We start from the raw sequence: 19,257 nt of genomic DNA, 5'->3' as shown, positions 1-19,257 counted from the left end.
TCCGTCCCCTCCTGAGAGCCACTTTTTTGGGCAGGGAGGGAGCCAGCAGCGGTTCCCAGGGGATTTGGGGGGATGCTGTGGGTGGAAGTGGGGTTTGTGTCCCCTTGCTGCAACCCCAGTGCTGCAGCAGAGGTGGCGATGCCGGAGCTGTGGAGGTTTTCAGGTGGGTGTGGGAGGAGCGGGGCAGGGACAAGTGGCAGGTGGCTGGGAGCTTGTGCCTCAGGTTCCCCACATTGGCAGTGGGGATCCTCAGCTCTCTTTTTGGGGATCAGCAGGGCATTGCCGTGCTGGGGAGGGCTGGGGCAGCAGGAGCTTGCCAGCTCCTTGAGTTTGGCAGCTCTTGCTGGACAAAACCAGGAGAAATCCCTACCCTTTCCTAAAAGGCTTTGGAGAGCTGAAGCAACACATCCAGGCACACAAGGACAAGCCAGGTGGGGGAAATCTCAGCTTGTGTCTTCTCCACTAGGCCAACCTTTTTTATTCAAATACCCTCCCTATACTGGCTATCCTTACAGCCCGCTTTCCTAGCACATGGCACCGCCGGCTCTGGCGCTGCTGAAAGCCAAAGCTACACAGAATCAAGAGCTGCATGCCAGTCCCCACAACACCCTCGGCAGTGCACCAAGACACCCCAACTTAGTGGGGCACCAAGCCCTCCATCACAGCCGGGACCCCACGTCATCCACCAGCACCTCGTCTGGGTGGGCTGCCCTGGCCAGGCAGCGTCCCACCACCACCAGCACCTTCCCCAGGCGACGGTCCAGCGCCTGCAGGTGGGGCTCGGCCAGGATGGGGGCCAGGGGGTCAGTGGCCAGCGCCTCCTGCAGCAGGTCACTCAGGCGGTAGGGCTGAGTGGCCAGCAGCTGCAGCCGCAGGTAGGTTGACTTCTTGATGCTGACAAAGACAAGAAGGGAGAGGTTTCAACCTGGGGACCCCCACCCCAATGGCAGCTCTGGGGTGGGCAGCAGCAGCCCCTTACCTGCAGCATTGCTGGAGGGGAGCCAGGATGGACAGTTCATCACGCGAGTGTGTGCCAAAGCTGGGGGGAGAAGCCCACCGGTCGGTGTCAGGGTGGCATCACCCCATGGTTCAGAGCCCAGCTTGGGGTGCATTTTGGCAAGACTCATGGTCTCCCCCGGCCCCTTTGACAGGATTGCAGCCTCCCCCTCTCCCCCTGCTTTACCCACGGCCGTTGTCCAGGTGCAGCAGAAAAGTGTCATTCCCAAATTTCTCAAAGGTCTCGTAGTGGTGCCGGTCCATGTTGCCTGCAGCGAAGCAAAACATTTGCCATCGACTGGTGGGCTGGGAGGTGGGAGCAGGGACACAGAGCACCCTCCTGGTGCAAGACTGATACTCAGGGGCTGGTGACAAGGTCTGAGGGCAGCTCTGAGGTGCCCGTCCCGTGGCCATGGCCATAGGGGGGACACAAGCAGAGCCTCCAGGGCCTCCAGGCCCCTTTTCAACCCAACAGCCCCATGGAGGGACAACAGCAGCAAATGGAGCAGAAGTAACTGCAAAGACATGGCTGGGTGGCCAGGGACAAGGCGGGAAGCTCTCCAAGTCAGATAATGGCAGGGGACAGCACAGGGGAGAAGGAGCTGCCCCAAGGATGGGAGAGGCAGCACGAGCCCCTGGGAGCATCACTGCCAGCCCCAGCTCTCCAGGGGCTGCACATGGGAGCTTGCCAGGAGGTGTTTCCTGTGCCTGGGCTGTTCAGCTGGGATCTCCCTGGCATCTCTTGTCTTTGAGCTTCTGCCTGGGATATGCCCTAACAGCACAGCCCTTTGCTTTCACTCTGGGTAAGAGCGCAGCTCTCTGCAGCCCAAGCAACGGTTTGGCCAACAAACTTCATGGGATGTAGAGCCATGGGACATGGAGCCATTTGGGCCTCTTGGTCCCGAGGTTCCCCCCCCAGCCCCCAGCGCCGGCACGGCAGGGCTCACCCATAAGGAAATCGAGGACTGTCATGTCGATGAGGTCAAGGAGGCGATGGCCCCTGTTGTAGGGCGGCGTCTCTCGCACCTGAGTGCAGTAGTTGGGGTTCAGCTCCCACCTGCAGGCAGAGGCCAGGGTGGGGGACAGGGCTGTGAGGAAAGCTGTAGGGTGGTCTGCTCCCACCCCATGGCTCTGCTGCTCCATGCCCGCTGCCCCCCGTGCTCCCCGTGCCCCGGCTCACTCAGCCTTCTTGCTCTTGTGGTAGGAGCGGCGCCAGGGGCTGCGCCAGGAGCGGCGCTTGGCCAAGGTCTTGTCAGGCAGCAGGGCGGCCATGGAACCCTCCAGAAGGTCCGGCTTACCGCAGAGGGCGTGCTCAGTGGAGCAGTAGTAGGAGCACTCCCCGTAGAAGCAGACGTTGCCCGCTGGCCATGGGGACAAAGCAAAGGTTGACGAACAGCAGGAAGGTAACGAGCCCTCTACTCCCATACAGGGTGGTCCAGCTGGGTGAGGATGCCCCATGTGCTGTGGCCACGTGCCACCAGCAAAGCAATGGCAAGGAAGGCCTTGAGGAGCAGAGCTCCGTGGCAGGGGACCCGTTGGGAGCTGGAGCAGTCTACAAAGGGATGGTTTGCCCTGATGCAGGGGGAGACAGGGCAGGAGCAGCCAGCTCCAGGTGAGCTCCATGCGGGTGGCTGCAGGAGAGGATGGATGGCATGAAAACTCACCTGGGGAGATGAAGAAAGTCTTGGCCAGTTTCTTGTCCGTGGTGATGTCACGAATCTCTTTTGTTATATTGACCAAACGGCCAGAAACTGGGGGGATTCGCCGGAAATCCAGGATCCTGAAACACAGAACTCAGAACCATTTCTTGCCGATCCTGGATGTTTTTCACAGCAAGTTATTAAAATCACCATGAGATGCACGTATCCCTTGCAACAGAAGGGAAGAGGTGGGATGAAGGAGGAATTTCTCTGCCACTTTGCTGTCCTGGGAGGGAAAATTTGGATGCAAAGCTTGTGCTCACCTGTCCAGGTGGAAGGCTGCAATCTCTGCATTGTGCCGCTCAAAGTCTGAGAAGTAGAAGACATCAATGGGGGTCTCCTGGTCCCGGGTCTGCCTGGGAAAAGAGGGGAGGGTGGTGGCAATGCCCATAGACAGGGTCACCCCAAGGCTGGTTTGGCTCCAAACCACCCCTCACCTTATGCCCCCAGTGCTACTGGAGACACAGCCAGACCCAGTCTCCTCCAGTCACTCCCTGCCGGGTGCGGCACCGAACCCCCCAGCCAGGCCCCCATGCACCCCCTGCTCCCAACCCCAAGGGCTGGGAAGCCCTCATGAACTGGAGAGTCCTCGATAGTCCTCATGGACCGTCTTCTTCTTTCCACCACTGGAGGTCACTACCCCATCACAAGCTGCGCCCAGCCTGCTGCAAGCACCACCAAGGAAGGAGAGGGGAAGGGGACCATCCCGCTCCCCTAGGTTTTGGGGTAAGGGGGCTCAAGCGAGGTAGCAAATGAAGCACATCTCCATTTTTTCCCTCATGGTCTCCTCCAGCCGCTCCTCGCCGCCTAATGGGACCACGTGTGGGAGGTAGGGGGTTGTCCCCCACTCTACTTACTTCATTGGCTTGAAGAGGGCCTGCCCATAATTTGGGAATGTCATGATGAGCTTGAGCTGGGTCCCACCGGACTTCTGGACTGAAAGGTGCCACATTGGTATGAGGGAGACAGGCAGCAGGCAGGGGCAGGGGTGTGGGCAGGGGTGCAGGCAGGGAAGTGGTACCCGAGCTGACGATCCTCTTTGTGGCCAAATCCTGGAGGAGGGTGGGCATCAGGGGGTCCTGGCGAGGGTACAGCTCATAGCGGTTGATGCCAACGTGGAATTTCAGCCAGGTAGGATAGGTGTCGTAGGCCGTCTTCCCTGTCGGGAGGAGCGTCTCGGCTTTACTGCTGCTGACCCTGCAGCCCGACAGCCACCACCACCCCAACAACAACGACAGTGTTTAGTCGGGACTGGACAGGCCCCACGTCCTCAGGCCCTTCCTGGGAGCCGGCTCATGGAGGGTGAGGCAGGGGAAAGGCCCAGCACAAGCCCTGGGTGGTGGTGAAAACCCCTGCCCTGAGTGTCCTCCTTGGGGCTCCTGGCACCTGGGCAGATCCCACCCATGGCTGGTGGCTGGGAAGACCCGCTAGCAGAGCCAGAGGGGGCTCAGTGTCTTCCCCTGCATCCCCCATGGAAAATCCCCCAGCTGATCCTGTTTCTCTCATCCGTGCCTTTATTTCCCTGCTGGAGCAGCTCATCTCATGGATTTTGCCCAAGAGATTAGCTCCCAGGAATACACACACACATCCATAAAACAGGGGTGGAGGAGCAAGGGCTTCCAAGCCATCGCCAGCACTGACCTGAACGCCCACCCTCACCATCCAGTTCCCCTTGGATGGGTTTATTGTGCACCCCTGACTTCCCTGGAAGGATGAGTTTGGGCTAGCACTATCCCTGCCTCTGTGCATCCTGCAAATTTGCATTTTGCTGGCATTCAGGGTGGGGGTCCTGGGGGTATCTTCCACTCCTCTGTACCAGCACCCACAGGCACTGCAATGGGACAGTCCAGCCCAGGGTATCTATAATGCAAATTCATATGTCTCTCTAGGAAAATGCAGACTGTGCCCCAATTACATCAAACCAGACCCATCTCCCATGGCTACCCAACAGGTGAGGTGGTCCTCAGAGGCAAATGCCCATCTGTGGTAACCAGCTCTTAAACCAGCTTTTATTCTCTCCCAGCTTTAGCAGCCACCGTGTTTGGAAGGTGTGCTTTCCGTAAGGAAGCTGCTATGGGTATCAACACTAAAGCTTTTAATATCTTCCCTCCTAATTAGAGGTTAGTAGTCCAGTGATAAAAATAGGCAGCCAGCAACAGTGAGCTCACCATAAAGCTGAAACTAAAGAGGTCAGACAATGTCCTGCGAAATGCAGGATGGGAACGGTCTCATGGTTAGAGGTAACCTATATTGCAGGCTTTGCATCTCCAACCGTGTCAGGAGAGGGGAATAAAACCGGTTAGCAGTCTGGAGTGGGGACTTCCTCATATACATAAAGGCAAACCAAAGGCTAGTCTGCATTGGGGAAGGAAAGGAGACGAGGAGATCAACTAAAAGATACCCTGCATAATTCTATGAATAATTCAAGTCTCCTTTGACTTCACCATGTGCTACAGGCTCCCAGGGAGCAGCCTAGAAATTCTGGGCTAAGAGAGGATTTGAGGCACAAGAAGAGCGTGCTCAGCAATTGGGGCCCCTCTCGGGTAGGGTGCTGATCTACGCAGGGAAATGATGTGTTTGGTTGCTGCCACTTGTCCCCTCAAACCCACATACCCCTCAAAAGCAAGCCAGGGCTGAGCTCACTCCTCACCATTCATCGCTCCCGCTGCTGTGCAGGCTGAACTTCTCCATGGAGTTGACAACGAAAAGCTTGTCTTTCTCTGTCACCTTCGGGATTGGGATGTTGTAAAGAGGGTGCTCAAAGAGTGCCGCCAGCTTTGATCCCTTGGTCTGTCCCTCTCTGTGCTGGTGTGGGACCCCTGGCCCTCCAGCCCTTGCATGCAGTCCTGCTCCCTGTGGCTGGGAGCTTTTCTCCAAGGAGCCGTTGCTGCCACTGAAATCCTGAAGGATTCGCAGGCTCAGCTTTTTGGGGCTGGCCAGCATGGGGCTGCCTGATAGGACACCCGAGGCTTTTGGTGCTTTTGCGTTGCAGCCGCAGGCCTTGTGGGCTGCAGGGAGAGCCAAGTCCATCGCCAGGTGTACCAGGAAGGCCAAGAGCAGGAGAAAGAGGAGGCTGACTTTAAATTTCCTTTGGAAAAGCGTTTGCAGCCGGCAACGCATCCTTCCTTGGCCGAGATGCTCAGCGAGAGGTGGGCACCCACCCAGGGCTAAAAGACAGTTGGTGCAGCCACAGCCTCTGTGCAAAAATAGGAGTGAGGCGTCCTGGATTTAGAGCATTGCAGCAAAAGAGCAACCAGTGCAAGGGCAGAGTTGCAGGAAAGATCTGTCACCACGGCACCTCAAGGGGTGACACCACTGGGCTGACAGCAGGACGGGGCAGGAGGTTGCAATGGGATTTATCAGTGCTGATAAGGAGCAAGCTAGCACCACCAAGGTTAGCGTGAACGACAGGGCAAGTTCCAAATCAATAGCCACAAGGCTGGCTTGGAGACAACGATGACTGCAGATAACCCCCACGCTGTCCCATCTCTCTATGCTGTCACCTGCACAGGGCTGCAGAACATTTCTTTGTATACAGGGCATTAAGGCGGTTCTGCTCTCCTGCAGCACCCACCCTGCCCAGCACCACTCAGCCCAGTTCCCCATGTCCATCACATCCACACACTCATAGCCCAGGAGAGTTTTTCTCCTGCTGCTCCGCTAGAGCAATTTTACCACACTCCCCCATCTATTCAAAATCACTTGTACTCAACCCCCCTTTCAAAAACCACTCAAATTAGGTAAAACGAAGGAGAGGTGAGTATCAGCATTAATAGGAGGGAAAAATACGGGCTGGCAGTGTACGGAAGGGATGCCGGGCAGGTGAGGTTCATGGGCAGGGATGCTCCCAGGGCCTCTGAAGCAGGCAGGGGAGGCAAGCAGGCAGGAGTGAGGATGCTGCCTGCTGCCTCGGGCATCAGCACAAAGGGACAGAAGGACCCACCAAGTGTTGGGGAAGAACTAGCAGCTTATGGAAGGGCAGGACAGCCCATTTTTGCAAGAAATTCACTTTTCCAGTGACATCCATGGACACAGAGCTGAGCTGCATGGGCAGAACCAGCTGATGACTTGTAGGGGGAGACCTTTGGATTTGTTAAGGGACAGAGAAGCACAGGACCACCTGCAACAAGGTTGGTGGCTTGGATACAGAGTCTAGAGTGATGTTTTTCCTCTTTTCTATTTCCCAAAGGATGCAGAGGGCGTGTGAAATCCCATACATCACACGGTCCTTCCTCGCTGTGTAATGTACCAGCAGCCAGCTTGGACATCCTTGCTCCAAGCCAGGGAGGGTAAGATGAGTGGCAGACATAAGGGGGTACGCTGGAGACCGTCTCCCCTGCTGGCATCCCTGCACTACCCTCTCACTCGCGCTGGCCTCTCTGCACCATCCCGTGCCAGCTCTGTCAGTCCCGGGCTCGGCCCCCTCCCAGGTGGTACAGCAAGAACGCGGTGCTCCTGATGTTCTTGGCTCACCGTGTCCCACAGCACTACAGTTGCCTGGAAACCGCCTTCGGCTGACACCATCAGCCACCCCAGATTCAGCCCTGCGTTCCCTTCCCGTGCCTTGCGCTAACAAGATGGCTGATGGAAGCCAGGGCGAACAGGGAGGAGGAGGAGGACAGCTTTCCAGCCTGGTTGGCGAGCTTGAAGCCCTGCAGAAGGAGCCGGGCGGAGAGGAGCAGATGGCTTCCCCAGGGAAGGGAACACACTGCTCCGGGAGGTTTGCTGGATCCAGTCTGGATGTACGGTTTGGAAAGAAGGCGCCTAGGAGGAGCTGTAGCTGGAACACAGGATCGTTAGGTCATTGCTTAGTGAAAAAATACACCAACAAAACCCACGTGCTAACCACTCTCATCAAAGGAGCTGGGCTCGGCTCCCAGAGCAGGGCCACAGATTTCTTTATTCCAGAGCCAGCCCTGGGAGACTGAGGGGAGAGGGAGACACCCTCCTCCTTTCAGTGCCCCAAACCAGCTCCAAACTGGGTTGAGGGGGATAGATACCTCCACATCCTAGAGGCAGACAGGGACAGGGACCCTAGGGGCTGAAGCCACCCTACTGACGGGCAGTCCCTCCCCAGGCTGGGGGAACTTGCAATCCTACCCCTGCCCTGATTTAGCATCCCATTGGAAAGTGGAGGCAGGGGCATTAGGTGGGGCACTTGCCCACTTAAGACTTCAATGCTGACATTAAATATTTACCAAAAGATTTTTCAGCGAGTCAGACATGAGCCCACAGCAACAGGGAAGAGCTGGAGAGCTTCAAAGCCTGCCCCGATCGCCTGACAGCACGTCGACTTGCTTTGTTGCCATGACATCATCTCAGAGAAGCAGTTGAGTTTGCACCTCTTTCTTCCCATCTCCCCCCTCCAGCTCTTCCTCCATCTTCCCAGCGCCTTCCCCCTGCGTCACAGCAGGTTCGAGTCACCCTTGGGGTGGAGGAGGAGCCGTACATCCGGAGACATTTCCACTGCTGGCACCAAGTCAGGACTCCCCGGCAGCTGATAATGATGCTGCCCATCTCCCCTCAGTGGGGAGGGATGAAGTCACGAAGCACAGCCCTCTGAGATGGGCGGATAGGAAGGGTCACTGGCTGGCACCGATGCATCACCCTGTGTTTTTCATCTCATTTTCTACATCTGACTCAGCCTGATGCTTTGATGGGTAATGGCAGCAAGATGCAGGGGACAGGAGATGAGAGGGAGAGGAGAACACAATAGCAAGCCACCTGTTGCCAGCTTCCCCAGCTTTCTGCTGAAAATTTGTAAAGTAGAAATCCTTCAGCAAGAGACTGCAGCTTTATAGCCAAAAGCATCTAGGCCCTAGAGGCTCCAAAGCATCATCCACAGAGGGGTCTCTGGCAAGAAAACACAGGACAAGGGGCCATCTCTGATCCATGAACTGTAGTCCCCGCAAAATTACAGGCATGCCCAAAAATGTGCCAGTTCCACAGCAAAAGGGGGGCGGAAGTCTTTCTCCTAACACACAAGGGCCAGCACAGCATGGCTCCACTTGCAACGGGCAGGAAAATTGATCTTATTGAACTCTTGCCTTGGAGCAGGGGCCTTCACATCCAGCTGAATTTTGGGAGGTTGAGGTTTGTGGTTTTGCATACAGTGCCAATGACGGGTATGCACACCAGCTAAAATGGGTCGGCTCCTTCGTGGTAACTTCTTGAAGGAAAGCTGTGACATTTGGAAACAAAACCAGCCTGCTGCTGCCCTGTAAGCTACCTTGCACTTACCTTGGGGGAGTTACAGTGCGGGACCTGACTTGCTGCAAATTCACACCTAGCTCTCACCTCACTCTGCACATGCACACTGATGCTTCGAGAAGGTTGAGGAGCAGTCAGCGTTCACTTATTGCCCATGCAGGTCATGGAGACATCAGCTTTGGTCAGCTGGCAGCCAGAGAGATAACAAACTGGCAGCGAGGCCAAAAGATTGTGTGTTGAGGTAAGCAGCTCCCTGTGATCATCTGCAGGTCACCACGACCCTGCAGAGATGCCCATGACCAGCACATCTGTGCATATGCACACAGCAGTTAATTATTCATTAGTGTTAAAGAGGCACAATTACAACAACTATAGTATGGCTGAAGGTATCATCATGCTCCAATGCAGAGCACTGCAAAGACACTGGCTTTACCTTTTCCTCCGAACCCAGAGGAGACAGAAAGCTGTGGAAGAGAAAAATAATCTTTTCCACCTGCAGAAACTGCCAGTCAACAGTGCTATCTTCATGTAAAGGCAGCCAGCTGGAGCAAGCAGAGCAACCACACCAAGCTCAAAGGATTTGGACTCTTCTACACTGCACAGCAATCCTGCCACTGTGGTCTGCCACACAGAGCAGGTATCGTGATACCAACTACCTTATGATACCAGTTGTGTTCCCCCTACCCTGCAATTCCTTTCCACCTGATCAATAAGGAATTATATGAGAGGACATCAGGCCTAGCCAGCACAGATGGTCCAAATTTGAAATAATTTCTGGTTGTCTTCGTATTACTCTAATTCCTGGCTTACACAAGAGCTCCTGATGAAGATAAAACGGAGGCAGGACATCTCTAGCATCACACTGAGGTTCAGAGAAGGGACAAAAGGATTTGTAAGACCCTCCACCATTCTGATCCACCACAGGCACTAACGCAGAAAGGTCCTTCAGACTTGAACTATGGGCCAGAGTGTGGCCTCTCACAAAACATGAGGTGCCAGCAGTACTGCTGGTGAGGTGCTAAGAAAGTCTGAAAATCAAGGAAGCCACACATATGAGACCCCAAAGGTCAGAGCAGGGGCATACTGGCTGGGCAGAGGACACAGGAACACTCCCTTGCTGCTACTGCTTAGACAGCTGTGTGGACTGATGACTTTGGTCAGCAGCACTGAGGGCCTGGCAACCTTCCTCAGCGTCACGGCTTGCACTGGTGAAAGGAACTGAATAGGGAGGATGACCACGTCTCTGGTACCTATGAGTCACCTGGTCACACAACATGCAGGATGGAGACTTGCCAGTGTCCCCCACCTGAGCGATACCATTGCTTACTTACTTCTGTGTTTCCTGAACTACTTTTCCTTCTTGTGCTCCACTTTGAGATTTTCATTTTAGAACACACAGAAAAGGACATTTTACTAAATTTTTATTGTAAAAACAGTTCCCCAGATTTATATAAATAAGCCATATACGTAACATACAATTACGTTCATTCCATCCTCCAACACTGACAGCTTTAAAAAATGAAACAGACTAAAAGAATGCAAGTCCAAAAAGACGTTAGGTTTGTGATGACCAAGTGATATCTCACATGGAGCCTCTACCAGCCTCCAAACAAGATGCTGAAAGTACACAGCACTTACAACACCCCCAAGAACTGACAGGGAGGCATTCGAGCCTTATGAAGAGTTCTCACCCACTCCCCAGGCGTCGTCAGCTGCCTGTGTTTTCATGCTATCTCAGTGTGTGGTGGGTGAGAAAGGAGGGGGCAGTTTGCATAGCAACCTCCTACACCCAGGCAGCTCAGCTGTTGTGCCCTCCCAAAAGAAATGGGGAAGGGCGAGCTCAGTCTGCCTCCATGGGGACCCTTGGCACTGCCAGTTCTATACGGACATCTTAAAAGCGAGGGGGAAAGAAGATATGCTCAGCATTCAGAGAGAGGAGAAACAGGTGCCGGTCAGAGCCATACCACAGGGTAGCAGGGAAGGCAGAGAAGAGAGGGCACGACGTGGAACAAGTGGGAGGACAAAAACCCCCGTAGGGTTAGATAGCACCTTTTCTCTTTTGCTTCCCCCTCCTAGCGTTGCTACACGGCTCTGCAGCGTGTCGTGAGATACCTACACCCCATCTCCTTCCTGCTTCGGCTCAACCACCCCAGAAAGAGCCACAGACAGATGAGAAATCCTATAAGCAAGGACAGGACAGCTTAGCAAGTTTATACATACACATGCACCAACTATATGTATCCCATGGAACTGTTAAGTCAGTATGAAAAAAAAATCTTGATGTTTAACTATTAAAAAAAAAAAAGCCCCACCTCCAGATTGTACAAAACTGTCAAGAGAAGGAAGAAATCTCTTGAATGCAGCGTACAAGAAATCTCTTGTATGGGACCCCGCCAGACGTCAGGAGCACTTCCAGACACACACAGCCAGGCTGCCACCAAAGAACATGTACAGCAGATTCTTCACCTCGTGAGTGATCTCAAAGCCAAAACCTTCCCCAATCACCACATGCCAGGAGGACCCAAATTTCTTGTCCATCATCTCTTTGATCATCTTGGCAGCACTCTGCAGAATGTTAAGGAGGAGAGCATAGGGTGAGACAGAGCAAGGAGTGAGTTTTTATGCAAACATCCCCCTAGTCATCTTCTCCCTTTAATACAACTACTCAAGTCATGGGCAACAGGCTATAGCAGCTGCACTTCAGGAACTGGGACCTCCCCAGAGCTACACCCAAGGCTAAAACAGGTCTTTGTGTTTTCATCAGCCTCTGACACAGCAGCTAGGAGAAATTATAAAGAACTGCATCTAGCAATCACAGTCTGAAGCAAGAATTCTGATTTAGATGCTGATTGAGTTATGCTGGGTGTAGTGAGCATGAGAGAAGATTCAGGTCACTAAGCTGTGACTATTTTTACAGGAGTCCATATTTTCTTTTACTCCAGCTAATTACCAAAACACTGAAACTAGGCTAACTTTTAAAAGGCTTGCTTCTCCCAGATCACACCCTGCTTGATCTAAAAAAAGGAGAGGAAGATTTTGCAGTGACATGCAGCGTCTCAGGTAGGATGGGACAGAAGGAATCTCTGGCTTTGTATCTTTGCCTTGCTCCAACACAAAACTGCTCTGGCAACAGGCAGCCCGTGCCCTGCCCAAGAAGCAAGGTGTGTTTTTCTTTATCGTTGGTTCTCAAAGTTAAGGGCAACATTTCTAAAGACTGTAACTTTTACATCACTCCCCCATTTATATGATCTCAAGTAATTTCATTCAAGAGGCTGAAAGCTGAGAGGGAAGACTTTAACAGACTGTACCTAAAGGTTCAAAGACTTTCCTGTACTCATCCCCAAAACAGGAGTCTCCACACAGTGCTGAACCAAGCCCTCAGGACACAGAACATTTTATGAACATTTAGAAGCATGTCACAGGCAAGGCAGGATCAGGAAGGCGTAACAGTCTGGGAGGCAGCATCGCTACTAATCTCTGCTTCCTGCAGGAAAGCAAAGTGCTAGTACGGATCTTGCTGACAAAAGGAACCGAATCCAACATCTAGCCGAGCTCTTTGCTGCCTCCTACCTTGTTCAGTGCAGAGAGTAATAGGATGTCAGGATTTGACTCTACTCTGCCCTGCACCCTTAGCCCTGCTCCTGCAGGTTTCCTGAGCCACAGCAACTGAAGGCTGGCCATTTTGGGATTTGGCTAGTACCTCGTTGTTGGTGGCGTATTTCTCACATGCCGTAACGCACAGCTCCATGGCCTCTACACGCATCTCCTCTGGCATGTCAGTGTGCTGGAAAGAGCAAACAAACAAGAGGAACTAAGCAGAAAAATAAGAGCTAGACACAAGACAACAGTAAGTAGCTATTACTTTTGCACAGACTATAGCAGGGGTCTAGACTGCTGGGTATGGGCAAAAGGCAGCTAGTCCCTGCAACTTTTAATGCTTGCTTCAAGGTGGGGGGCATCACCAACAACAGGGGCCTGTCCATACACCAAGCATTTCCACTGTTTCAGAGAACAGTAAATAGGAAAATGGCTTACTGCATTACAAGTGCCCCTTTGCACCAGCAATGCAGAATTCTTCTCTACCTAACATTAAGACTAGCACTAAGTAAGCACAGCTTAAAGGAGAGGATAGATACATCTGTCGGTTTTTCTGAAGATGAAGGGAAAGCATGTTAATGCTGCTCCAATCACAGTCCTTAATTATTGCTGTAAGCATAAAGTCTAAATTACACGGACTTTTCTTTCTGTTCGGCTGGCTGGCTGGCAAGGTCTCTTACTCCAGCTCCTCTAGGATAAAAAGCAAGCTGCATCCACAACACAGGAGAAGGCTCCAAAGGCAGCATGTTCATTCTATTAGACAACCACTTTGCCCCAGGCTTCCCCTGGCTAACTTGAGGGGAGAGGGACGGGGCAGCACAGTACACAGAACAGACAGGGGACACAATGGTGCTAATCAATTTCTCTGACAGAGGTCAAGGACAGGGAGAAAGCAGCAGTGATGACCAGGATCCCTCCACAGGACCACCGGTACATTCTCACAGCAGCTACTCAGTGGGAGAAATTCTAGTTTGGAAGGTTGGTAAGAATGAATGTAGAATTTCTTGTCTGTAACACTGGTAAATGCGTAATCCATCCCTCTTCTTACCCTAATCAGTGGAAAGCTGTGAAGTCTTTTATAGTCAGCTTCCTCCTTTTTCCCCTCCCCGGTGTCTGCCATGGTACTTCCACAGTGACCCCGGGAAGGGGCAGCGGGGATGGCCTGGAGCTCAGCAAGGTGCTGCGGCACAGGCAGCTGAGAGGAACACAGCTCTGTGAACACAGGCAGAGCAGCTTCAGCAGGAGGGGAAAATTTCCAGCTCAGAGGACACTGCTTGAACAAAAACAAACATGAAAGAGAAAGAAAGCTTTGAATTAAAATGGAAGGCCAATAAAATTATTATGAGAATATTGTCCTATCCTGCTTACTTGCTGTTTCTCAGTACCATCTTCACAAGCCATGCACTTAAGAGCGTTATCTTACAGACCATTAATGCAAACAAATTTTAAAAACTTATCATTTTCCACAAACAAGGCTTCAAGAGCACAGCACTTCCCAGAAGCACCAATCGACACGGAGGAAAAAGCCAAGTAACAGTACAGCTTCCAACAAGGGAAGGGAGAACAATACATCAGCCATTATGTCTATTGATTAATTCCAAAAAGGTTCTCCCAGGACACTATTATCTGCGAGACTTTCAAACTGCGTATGACAAGCAAAGAGTAAGAGTATTTTAGGAACAGGATCAGTGTACATGTCTGGACGGAAATGCTTAACAGGAACATCTTGGTCTGGTTTGTACATTTGCTCCTTATATCCCTGAACATTTGTCAGCTGGGGAGGACCATATGGGAAAATGCTGGACTGTGCTTCTGGGCCTAATTACCAGCCAGCCTCATCTTGGGCAATGCAGAGGCACAGCACCATCTGACTGGCAGGTTCAGAACATTTCACCACAGTCTTCCCTCTGGTTCTTTCATCCAGAACAAACCACCTTCCTCTCCCACCTAAAGGAAGCAAGGGTGATCTCACATTAAGGGGAAAACAGAACACGGTGCCAGGCAACGCCACACAGACCAAGCATTTATGCAGAGTGTGTACAGCTGCTGGCTAAAGCAGAGTCTAAAAGATGACCAGCTTTCACACAGGGACCACGGGACCTGTAGATGTCCCCACAACAGCCTCCACAGGACAGAACCTCCACCTGACTGGCACCGGCCTCCCGCAGCGGGGCAAACCCCGGGAGCTACTTCAACACCCAGCCTGCCGCCGGCAGGTGCTCAGGGCCGTAGGCCGCCGGGGGTGCCCCCACGGGCCAGCGGCGGTTTCCCTGGGCAGAAGCCGCTGACAGACGGTTGCGCCGGTTAGAAGAGGGGGGCAGCCCGCCAGCCGTGGGCCCGGAAGGCCACGCCACAGCCCCGGCCGGAGGTGGGGGGCAAGGATCGGAGCCACCGGGCACGGCAAGGCCAAGCTCCCTCCGCGGCACAACCAAGGGCTGCGGGACGGGACGGGGGAGCGCCGGAACACGGCCTGAGCGGGCCGCACACCCTCAGCGGCCCCCTTACGCCAGCCCGCTGCCCTCAGCCCCAGGAGAGGGAACGAGGAGGGAAAGGGCTCAGCGAGCAGCCCCGGGCAGAGCAGGGGGAAGAGGACGAGGGGGCTCCGGGCCTGGCCTCACCTGCGCCGCCACCGCGGCCCGCGCCGCCGCCCAAGCACCGGTTGCTAAGGAAGACCCGTGACTTGTCGTAGCAACGGGCGCAGGAAGTCCCACCCACCTCGCCGTCCATTGGATGCGAGGGGGCCGCCCGGCGTGTCTGATTGGCTGTCTGCCTTGCGGGTGACGGCGCGGGGGCTTGGGGCGGCGGCGGGGACGGCAGGGTGGCCGTGGGGCGCCTGTCCTGCGCCGCCCCGCCCCCCGCCCCGCGGCCCGGTGCCTGTGGCAGCAGTGCGGGAGGGCCCGGGGCTGCGGTGGCGGCACCGCGGGGGGCCTCGTGAAACAGCCCGGCCATAGCGAGTGGAAAGGGTCCGGGACCCCGGTCCTGCGTGGCCGCAGGAGCCACAGCTGTGCTCCGCGAGTGGCGGGGCGGGCCCTGTGCCCACCCCCTTCGTGGGCCGCCGCCGGCGCCGGTCAGGAGCTGCTGGGAGGGGGGGGCCGTCTGCCGGCGGCGACGAGGAGCCTTGTCTCCTCCCTTGGCCGGGCTTGGCAAAGGGGCTTCCAGGGGACTCTCGGCCTTCCCGCCTTTTCCAAGGCTCCGGGGTGGGTTTTGGCAGGGCAGGCTGCAGGGGTGGGCTCTGAGCTGCACCCGCTGCCGGATCGCCAGGTATCTGGAGACTTTGCATTTTTCTGACTTAAAACCCCTTTGAGGCCTAGTTCTACCTTTTGTTTTAAACAGGGATAAATACTGGAGTGGTTTGGGGCAGTTCATGTGTTTTCATTGCATGGGAAAGGCAGCCGCTTGTGTTTGCGATGCAACTGGGTGCATCTGGAAAGTTTGATGCAACTGGAAAGAAGGAGAAAGCGAGGATGGGTCATGAGTTTGCAAACAGCTCCTGTAATACTGACCCCCATCCCTACTGAGCTCATCGCCTCCCTCCGTGGCCTTTTTATCTGTAATGCCTGTTTGCTTTGAGGCTTTCCTTTATTCTGGGCTCCCTAGGAAGCCTGTGTTTGCTAGCCAAACACCAATTCCCTATAAAACAGGGCTTAAAACAGTTTCCTGGGAGTCTAGGAACATATTCATCTGAAATTAATACAGGTGGAGAAGCAGCAAGCTACAGAATAATACTTCCTGTGCAAAGCCCTAGCTGCTGGGCGTGATGCCCAGGTTTCCGTCAGGGCCCATCCTTGTCTTGCAGAGTGGCTTGTGGGCCTGATCTTTTGTGTGGTCTTTTGGCTGGTGTACGTTTGAAATGTCCTCATTGCCGGCTGGCTGCTGAAAGAATAATTGCTTTCTAGCTGTCTTGAGAAGGAAAAAAGAGGGGGAGGAACAAGCTGGGCATTTTCCTGCCCCTGCCAGCTTGTGGAAAAAGTCCTCTTCCCTCACCATAACCTCAAAGCCCCCTTCCCCCCCCGCCCCCCCGGAAGACATCTTATTGTCTCTTTTGCTCGTGTAACAGTGAATCAGACCTGGTTGTTGTTTGCCTGACAAAACGCAGCAAAGCTGAGTTTGGGTTCGGAAAGACAATGCTGCGGTGATCGTTCATCTGTCCCTCTGCCTTTTCTGCTGGTTGTGACAGAAATGAAGCGCTGCCTCTTGTCCCTCTCATTCTCCTACCGCTCCTGCCTCCTGTGCCGATTCCTTCTCCTTCCTCCTTTCTGCAAGCATCGGCCTCTTGCAACGAGGCAGGCACAGAGCTAAAATTGTCAGGAGACAGATAAAAGCTGGGAGATCATTTTTTTTTTTCTTTTGCAGAGGAGATAATTAGGAATAGAATCTCTGCAAGGAAGATCTTTCCATCATCATTACTTTATCTCCAGGCAGCTACTCTAATCTCTCCAGGGACACAGTGCTTTCAAGCATCGTATTCTTGCTGTGTTTTTTTTAACGCTTTAATCCCTGTGTAGTTCACCCACTTTTGCTACTAAGCAGCAAGACGGAACGAGCTGGTGTGTTTGTGTGCATATGATATGCCTCTGTTTGGGGGAGGGAGTGTGCATGCATATGTGATTCTGGGTTCAATTAAATGTGCTTTGGTTTTGATCAGTGTGTCCCCCAGGGAGTGTTTTCCTTGGGAAATGTGGGGCTGGTTGAAAGGATTATTCATCAGTGGTTCCTAGGTGAAAAGCTAAGGGAAAATGGCCAAACCCAAAACTGTAGAGGGTCCAAAGATAGGAACACCATGTTGCTGTGTTCTTTGTGAATGTGGTGGGTTATACAGCAGGGCTGCAAGGTAGAGAAGCCTCCTGACAAAGGGGAGCATCCTACTGGCCTGTCTCCATCTGCTGTGGCTTAGCAAAATGCGAGCTGTTAATTTCTAGACCCTCAAGTGCGGGGTTTCTGCAGGCTGCCTCTCTACAACGCTGCAAACTGTTCAAAGCCTTGTTAGGCTGACACAGGTAATGTACTGGTCCCTTAGCTGCTAGTACAAAAGGCAGATACATGGCTGGCTTCATGTCACCCCATCTTTAGTTTCCATACTGAGCAACCATGTGCCCATCTGTAGGTGAAGGTAAATTCAGAGCAAGGGCCTGATTCACCTCTCTGGATCTGTAGGGACCTCTGACCATTGCTCTGCTCTGGGTGGTCCTTTCTTATTTGCCACTAATCGCAGATGAAAACTCTTCCAGCCCTTTGCCTTTGGCAGCCACGGTGAAGTGCATTAAAAAAAAGAAGTGCCATTTGCCACCTGACGTTAGATTGTGTAGTACTCCTTGGCTGAGAAACAGAAATGTAGCTGCTGTCTGCAATATGTATATATATGTATATACATATACACACACTATATATATATACACTGCCCCACCTTTTTTTTAGCTATCTCCATCATTAATGGTAGGAAGAGACTGGACAGCAGGCTGACTTTTCATCAGGTGGAGGGCACCCACAGACTCTCTCTTTTCGTGGCTGCTTCTGGTCAGGTTTTGAGACCTCCCTATCATCCCCATGGGCACAGGCCCTGCTGTGCCCCATCTCCTCTCTGCAATAAAGCAGGGGGCTAGAGATTGCTGTCCTGCCTCTCGGCTGCAACCTGGAGGCTGGGCACTGCTCTACACAGCCTTGGGTAGTACCAGAGGGCCCGGGCTGGGGACATGGGACACACTGAGGTCCGCCCTACAGCTGTACCAGGGTGCGTTAAGATGGTTGCAGGTCTCTGGAGGCAGACGTGCTCAGGAGGTCCCAGGAGGATGCTGATGCCGTATTTCACTGGATCAGAGCCCCAATGTCTTGCGTTGAGCTGAGGGAAGGCAGGGATGAGGACACTGGTGTGCAGAAACAGCTGCTGAAAGCAGCCCAGCCCTCTGCTCCAGAGGAGAAAGCAACCTGTTTTGAGACAGGTGGATCCCCTGGTCTGCTGGACAAGCCAGCGCCCCATGTGTGGTCCTATAGCTACTACCTCTAGTAACAGCTGCTACCTCTGGTAAGGTCTGCTGCTGAAGCATTAGCAGCCATGCGGGGGCCGTTCCCGCACCAGATGCTCTGGAAGCACAGCGTATTCCCCGTGCAAGGCGCTGCACGAGTCTTAATGAGCCTTCCTGGCTCCGGGAGGGAGTGCAGGAGGCTCCCGACAGGATGGGGGAGCACAAGAAGGCAATTAAGGCAGCCCCCCATTGCTAGGGCAGTGCAGGTAATGGGGTCTTTGAAAGTGTCACCTCCTGGCAACAAAGTATGGGCTGGCTTGACCTTGTTTGAGGGGACTGGGAGGTTGACATGTCACAGGGACCTGTGACTTGTGAGCCCAAAGCTGAGGCTGCAGGTGTCAGGGAGCACAAGAGCTCCCCGAAGCCCACTCCAAGGTGGGGGTCCCAGGGCTGCCCATGTCCCCAGGGAGGCAGAGCCTACATGGCTGATGGTGCCCTCTGGAAAGCCAGGCAACGGCTGAAGGAGTTCAGGAACTGCAGCATTTTCTTTTCAAACCTGATAATTAGTAGCCATCAGACCTGAAGGTTTCCCATTCCCATGTTTGACCTGGTTATCGCCACTGCAGGCCAAAGCCCTTCCAGGGCAGGGTGGTTGAGTCTGGCTAAGTCCTTGGCCTGCAGAAAGCAGCGGTGAGTCCTGGAGGTTAGGAAGGGAAATGGTAGTCCCGTTCCTCCCCTCAAAGCGTGTTAACAGCCCTTTGGTGGGGAGATAGAGACCATGCCGGTGGTATCCA

The 19,257-nt window shown here is 53.7% G+C and overlaps 2 protein-coding genes across 3 annotated transcripts; both read right to left on the bottom strand.

Moving 5' to 3' along the window:
- Positions 1–458: 458 nt before the first annotated feature.
- Positions 459–5,834, bottom strand: LOC130150181 (extracellular serine/threonine protein kinase FAM20C-like). Its single transcript, XM_056340853.1, has 10 exons — positions 5,347–5,834; positions 3,718–3,893; positions 3,554–3,632; positions 2,960–3,052; positions 2,661–2,776; positions 2,177–2,357; positions 1,944–2,053; positions 1,184–1,265; positions 980–1,039; positions 459–894 (listed from the first exon to the last, which is right to left on the bottom strand). The coding sequence occupies exons 1-10, from the start codon at positions 5,814–5,816 to the stop codon at positions 660–662; spliced, it is 1,602 nt and encodes a 533-aa protein (XP_056196828.1). The 5' UTR covers positions 5,817–5,834; the 3' UTR covers positions 459–659.
- A 4,476-nt stretch (positions 5,835–10,310) lies between these two features.
- Positions 10,311–15,193, bottom strand: DNAL4 (dynein axonemal light chain 4). 2 transcript variants are annotated; one of them, XM_056341782.1, is made up of 4 exons: positions 15,122–15,193; positions 13,552–13,776; positions 12,607–12,690; positions 10,311–11,471 (listed from the first exon to the last, which is right to left on the bottom strand). In XM_056341782.1, exons 2-4 carry the CDS (start codon positions 13,621–13,623, stop codon positions 11,307–11,309), a joined length of 321 nt encoding a protein of 106 aa, XP_056197757.1. In that variant the 5' UTR covers positions 13,624–13,776; positions 15,122–15,193; the 3' UTR covers positions 10,311–11,306. The 2 variants fall into 2 exon arrangements, with proteins under 2 accessions (XP_056197757.1, XP_056197756.1); XM_056341781.1 differs by having other exon boundaries at positions 13,552–13,773.
- Positions 15,194–19,257: the final 4,064 nt, after the last annotated feature.

The sequence above is a fragment of the Falco biarmicus genome, chromosome 5, assembly GCF_023638135.1.
Source record: "Falco biarmicus isolate bFalBia1 chromosome 5, bFalBia1.pri, whole genome shotgun sequence".
NCBI classification, from domain to species: Eukaryota; Metazoa; Chordata; class Aves; order Falconiformes; family Falconidae; genus Falco; species Falco biarmicus.
The sequence above is the reverse complement of the archived record's forward strand: the minus strand, read 5'-3'. Positions and strand labels throughout refer to the sequence as shown.

Excerpts from the sequence above, each read along its gene's own strand:
- LOC130150181 (XM_056340853.1), bottom strand. The coding sequence starts at position 5,816 with ATGCGTTGCCGGCTGCAAACGCTTTTCCAAAGGAAATTTAAAGTCAGC. Across the intron at positions 3,053-3,553 it reads GCCCTCTTCAAGCCAATGAA|GCAGACCCGGGACCAGGAGA; the intron begins GTAAGTAGAGTG and ends CTCTTTTCCCAG. Across the intron at positions 895-979 it reads CCCCTCCAGCAATGCTGCAG|CATCAAGAAGTCAACCTACC; the intron begins GTAAGGGGCTGC and ends TGTCTTTGTCAG.
- DNAL4 (XM_056341782.1), bottom strand. The coding sequence starts at position 13,623 with ATGGCAGACACCGGGGAGGGGAAAAAGGAGGAAGCTGACTATAAAAGA. Across the intron at positions 12,691-13,551 it reads ACAGCTTTCCACTGATTAGG|CACACTGACATGCCAGAGGA; the intron begins GTAAGAAGAGGG and ends TGCTCTTTCCAG. Across the intron at positions 11,472-12,606 it reads AATACGCCACCAACAACGAG|AGTGCTGCCAAGATGATCAA; the intron begins GTACTAGCCAAA and ends AACATTCTGCAG.